General features: G+C 39.5%; 1 protein-coding gene across 1 annotated transcript in view; it reads right to left on the reverse strand.

Moving 5' to 3' along the window:
- LOC104080418 (cytosolic phospholipase A2-like) overlaps positions 1-5595 on the reverse strand; it is a gene marked incomplete at its 3' end in the record, with an annotated part of 29261 nt that extends 23666 nt beyond the window's left edge. The window contains exons 1-2 of the mRNA XM_009582811.1: positions 5512-5595; positions 2920-3033 (exon numbers count right to left, since the gene is read on the reverse strand). Of these exons, the coding sequence (XP_009581106.1) occupies positions 2920-3033; positions 5512-5595 (198 nt within the window). The remainder of the gene's footprint in view (positions 1-2919; positions 3034-5511) is intronic.
- Positions 5596-6000: the final 405 nt, after the last annotated feature.

A 6000-nucleotide genomic window follows, 5' to 3' on the forward strand; every position in this document is an offset into this window, starting at 1 on the left:
GACAGTGCTATTCATCTTTGGCCTGAAGGGATCCAATCGTCTTCACACACTTACGATCCTTTGTTTCTACTGCCAGCCACAGTCTATCTGCCACTTGCTTCCCACTTCACTGGGTAAATTTCATACTCAACTTGTATCTGAAACAAAGACTTGTAAGGGAATGACTGTTCTGTGTTCCACATGAGCCACCAAGTTTCTTTCCACAGTTAAATACACTTAAATTTATCAATCAGGAGGAGTGATTGCTTACAAGTTTCCAAAAGGTGGAAATAAATTTATAAATGTCACTACATAATGATTTCACTTGCAGACCACATAGAACTACCTGACCCATAAGCTATGGGTTTGTCTCCTCTACCTCTTTCATAGAGCACTTAAAGGGGTTCCCTGCAGGCAAAAAGTTTAAAAATGATGGTTAAAGCACTAACTGCATTTGTCAGGCAAAATTCAACAGTACGAGGTTGCTAGAACTAAGACGGAACAGACAGGCATTTTCATCTCCCCCAGCTCTCTCATACGCAATGACCACTGACACACTGGTACAGCCTTGTAGACGTGCAACAGACTCACACAGTGTCTTGTTTCACTCTGCCTCTAGCTACAGACGGATTACCCTCCTCGTTTGTGGTATGCGATCACTAGGAACGGAGCTAGAACACCTCAGACTGAACGTTTGCTTGACACTTATACAGAGTAGTTAAGGACGTGGAAGCGCAAAGCCGCCTCTGGCCTCCCACATCCCGCGTACCTGCCGACGGGCCAGGTAAAACCTGGCACTCCACTCCTGCCCTCTGAAATGGGAATTGTAAATGAGGTGGCGTATTAACAGGGTGGTGGGCGAAAGAAAAGGCAAAGAAATAACAAAGGGCGAACATGAAGAAACAGAGTGAAGAGTCATTTACGGAAATACTTCAAAGACAGGGTAGTAATTACGTTATTCCAGCAACTGATATTACTAATTTAGAAAGCACTTCAGAAACCATGCAGTGATCCAATGGTTGAAAAAAATGTACACACGTGGTATTAAATAAACCCTTGAAGTGAAACGTTCCAATAGGGAAATAGCATGCCATTTTCTATACCTTATACAGACTGCCATAGAAATCTCAGGAATACACGTGGTGTATACAAATTGTCTACATTGGGCTCAACCTGACTTGATGTTCCCTTACCACTTGCTTACAAATTTCAGAGTCGTATTTGGCTTTTTTCACTGGTTTTTTTCCCCTATGTACTCTACCAAGCCTGGCTGAGTGCTCATGAGAAGTTAAAGCATATCTGTAATGTGGCAAGGCCTTATATTATTGGCATGAGCTTTGTAAACTGTGTTTTCAAAATTTATTCATCAGCTCTTTCTCACTACCTCACCTCGTGCCTGGCAGAACCAGGCATCTGCAGTCAGCCCACACTCTGGAAGCCCAAGTTACTGAAGCACTTGGTGAAATAAATATGCAGAAACTTCAAAAAATGCAGTAACTTTAAAAAAAAAGAAAAAGGAAAAAAAATAAGGGTATCAAAATTCCAACTGTCCTAAGGCTACGCTTAATTAAATGCTAAAACTTACACATGAAACTCTCCGATTTCCAATAAATAGGCCTTAACCAGTTATTTGCTGTAACCACATTTTTGAAGTTATATCACATAGAAAACAGCAGAGCAGTCACAAATCAAGACCTCTGATCATATAATAAACAGAAATGCAGACAGTATTTATACATACAGTATATGCATAAAATATATATACATATAAAGATAACCAGATGTGATGGATATAACTACAAGTACCGAATTATGTTCAGAATGGCCTGTGATATGTTGTTCTAATAAATGATGATATTTTAATACATGCAGGACAAGCTCAATTACACACAGATTTAACAACAATTTCCGGGAGTTACCGTGCAGACAATCCTGTTAAACTGACTCCGTATGTTTTGTATATGTGTTTAAAGAGAATAATCCAATTGGGACTTGCCTTTTTTTTAGAACGTTCACATTAATGCATTATTGCATGTTAACTAGGGCTGTGTTGCAACAAGCCATTTATTGAAAGTGAAACTTATAATAATAAAAGAATTTCTGTTAGCTTTCCGGAAGCCACAGGCATCAGTAGTAGAGGTAATATACTGACCAGCAACACTGCGTAACCTCTCATGCTAACAAAGACCATTAAACTGAATTGAACCAAGTGGTGCAGAAACTGGTTTAGCAAGCGGAAGCTTAAAACTAGACTTTTAAAGAGGATTCTCTCAGAAAGGACACTAAGGCATTCAGTGGCACTGCTTAATTCTCCTCTCAGCAGGACTGTGAGAAGATAAATACAGTGCCTTTAGGCCAGCACTCTGTGTTTAACCATGGACAACAGTGAGTGCTTAGAAAACGAGCTTCAGAACAGGGTATGAAGAGCACAATTCTCACCTCAGGATTCAGCTACTTCCTGACTGAAAGGCTGCCACCCTTACCCCCTCCATGATACACTGTAATCCCTTCTTGAATTCAAAACTTAGCTCTGTATTAAGAAAACACATACATACATAGTCCTGAGGTAGACTGATGGGATAAGAAATAGTCTTGGATTTCCTTTCATCTAGGAACATGTACTTCTGACGAGTATCAAGAGCAGGCCAAATGTTTTTCTTATGCTTCAAGAAAGTGACTGAGGGAATACTCTGAGTAACATCAGACTTAGGACACATCACTTAGCCTTTATAAGCACCGTCCTCTACTGATTTGTGAAGAAGCTTTATCTAACCAGAACGTGGCACAGATAAAATTCAGACACCTGATAAAGGACAGAAACATGGTACGTCCTGGTCTACACAACAGTTTAGGTCCCTCAGTTCAGGTGCTCTTTTAAGAACTTTCCATCACGTTCAAAGCTGCACCAACACAGGCAAAGCTAAGAACGTTGCAACTTACATCATTGAAAGTTAACTGGACCTCCTTCTTCTCTCCCAGTTTCAGAGAAGATATAGGAAATGTGGATGTGCCAAGAGTCTCATCCATAACGTAGTTGGCATCCATCAAAGTAACCTAGAAAAGAAACATGGGTATTCAATTCCACTTCGATAAAACCCTTTTTAATTCCATACAGCCTAAGCCTAAAGTAAAAGAAAATTATATGGAAAAGGAATAGACCTAACCCAACCCAGTCAACGCCCAACGCCAACAGACATGTTCTTTTACAACAGGCTAAGCTCCTATGTAGTGTAGGTGGCACCTTCAAGGCATTCAATTGCATGAGTACGACAGTATCATTTACAAAGCACTTTTCATCTGAGCACCTTCTTCAGTAAACCTCACCATCGTTCTAAGCAGACATAATAACTTCAAATTATACATATAAAATATACTTCAAATTTCCAGTTAGTAAAACTTCTCTATGGAGAAACTAACATAGTTTTAAATGTGATATGCCAAAAACCATTTCAGTGAAGATAGAATCCATACATCCTAGCCTTGTATCTACAGACCAAGATTTTTATAGCAATGATTTGGCAAAATGTGCAGCATTCCAAATTACACAAAGCTTTTCTCTGTATCCAGCCAGATCTTCAAGTCTCTTCTCATATTCTCCATGTCAGAGCATATACCTTTTCAAAATGTGATACTATCCAAAGACGTATGGATACCGCAGAGCACAGTTCAATGCTTTTGCTCTAATCTATGTGGGTCTACATCTAAGCAATCTTTTTTCTCAGTGGCAGCCTTCCCAAGTTCTCAAGTAAGATGTTCAGAAAGAATTTCAAATTACCATTTACATGGTTTCTATAAAATGAGCTTTCCAAACTCATTTGGCTTACGATTTTTTTCCACTTTGTGGAATTGTATCTTCTAAAATATCATATGTTTGCGGCTTGGACCATCTTTTGCATAAAACAAAGCGAATCAAGATACAATCACTTGAATAACTCGTTGCTACATCTGGGTTCAGCCTCTTCTCAGCTACAAAGAATCTTCTTCATCCTGTGCCACAAGCAACCCTTTAAAATGATGAACTGTATTTTAGGACAGAACTCATTATTTTAATGGCATCTATGTTCTTACGTTTCTTTGCAGAACTTTATGCCCATTGCTGTAATCTCTGAGGGCTGTCTTTTAAAACCAACGGCAATAGCAAAAACTTCTTAATGGGATTTTGAAGAGCTTCTAACACTTCAGAATGAAAACTGCACTTGGGATAGAGTTAAAGATTTAGATTAAAATAATCTGAGGAGTTGAGAGGATTGTGGAGTCTGTGTGAGCTTGGGAATTCACAATGAGATTTTGGGTGGGGAGGTGGTTTCACAGATTTGAATTCTGACGCTGCAATCCATGCAGAATCCAAAGGCTCTGCCGGGCACTGCGTCTGTGTACAACAATGGCAGAACACAAACATCAGCTTTAACCTAAAGACTATACCTTTCATGGTAAAGAGAATGTTGACTGTGAACAACACATATATGTGTATGCAAATATACACATCAACCAGGTCCACAATTAACCATTATTACATGGTATCACTGGCTCTTTGCAGGCAATTTTCATGGAATTTTATAGCATGCGTCTCAGAAATCAGCAACAGCCTTTAGTTATTGTAATTCCAAATTCTACTTATAATCAATCTTGTTGTGTTCTGTTACAGGAGATAGAGACTTGCAGAACCTGGCAATATGCTATGGCCATACTGTGCTGGAAATCAACAGCCTGCCAACTCACAAAATCCTGTACTTTATAACAACTGCATAAAAGCATGCTAAAAACTGAGAAACACCTTACAAAATGTTAGCCAAATTGCAAAAGATGCTTTAGTAACTGGGGGTTCTCACCCTGGTGGAAAATGAGCTAGTCACATTATTACCACAGAAGGAAGCAAATGACCCAGGCCTCCACATGGCCAAAAATATCTGAGATCATGTAATAGTAAGAAATTAATGGCTTGCCAGCATCTCAACTTCTTCACATCAGAATGCATAAAGACACAGAGTATAGGAGGTGGCACTGTTCCCAAAAAGGCAGCAGGCAAGCCATTGGCCACTGCTGTTTGTGACTTTAATAATTTATCCTTTAAAAATCCTTGAACGAAATTTTGTACTCAACAAATTCATACGTTACTTAGGAAGCTGCCTAAGTGTGACTACAGGCAGAATCTGACCCAGTCTTTATACAATGCCAGTAAAACCAAGGGACTATATTTTAACTATTATTTGCTATTCCTCATTTTACCATTCTGCTCATCTTTTGAAGATCATGAGAGCTACTATAGATCACATTTATTATTCAGCCAGCTGTAGCTCCTGCAGATATTCCAAAAAAGCACAGGATCTGCAAAAAGACAGGTAAAACTCTGTGCCCCAGGACTTCTGTTAGAATCCACAAAGGCTTCATCAGATGAAATTGAAACAATTTTTATTTCCCATACTGCAACAAAGGCACGTTGATGAACCCAAGTTGTTCTTTTCTTCTTCCTATTTCCACAAATGCTTTCTCACAAAGAAGCCAAAATCACTCTATTCCTCTAATTCCTGATACCTGTTTGTCTGACTTGTTACTAGAAAGCAAGAACTCAGTCTGAGATTTCAAACTTTTCTCAAGTTTCATGTGGCCAGTTTGCATGTCGATGACCAAAACATTTAGTAAGAATCAACTCAGGTGACTGTTGCACCTGACGAGCTGCTGGAAGCTAGTTTGGGTAATCTGCTTTCTGCAAAGCTGTAGTGAAGTTATTGTGAATTCCCTATTGTGCAGGATGCATATGATGGTTCTTCATGCTCCATTGAGCTGATCATGGGATTCTTCCTCCCTGAACTGTGGAACCTACTCCTCTCCCCAGGAACACAGGGAGACTTGTAGGAAGCACAATTCAATTTTCAGATCTTCAATAGTTTAGCCCCAAGAGATTATGGTTACCAGCTCAATGAAAAGCCTCACAGGCTTTAGCCTCTGTCCCAGTTGGTCAATTTAGACTGAAATTCCGTAAGCTTGGATGGATGCAGAGGATCCAGAGGGTACTGGTCAATG

Source organism: Fulmarus glacialis, unplaced genomic scaffold (assembly GCF_000690835.1).
Source record: "Fulmarus glacialis isolate BGI_N327 unplaced genomic scaffold, ASM69083v1 scaffold13988, whole genome shotgun sequence".
NCBI lineage: Eukaryota > Metazoa > Chordata > Aves > Procellariiformes > Procellariidae > Fulmarus > Fulmarus glacialis.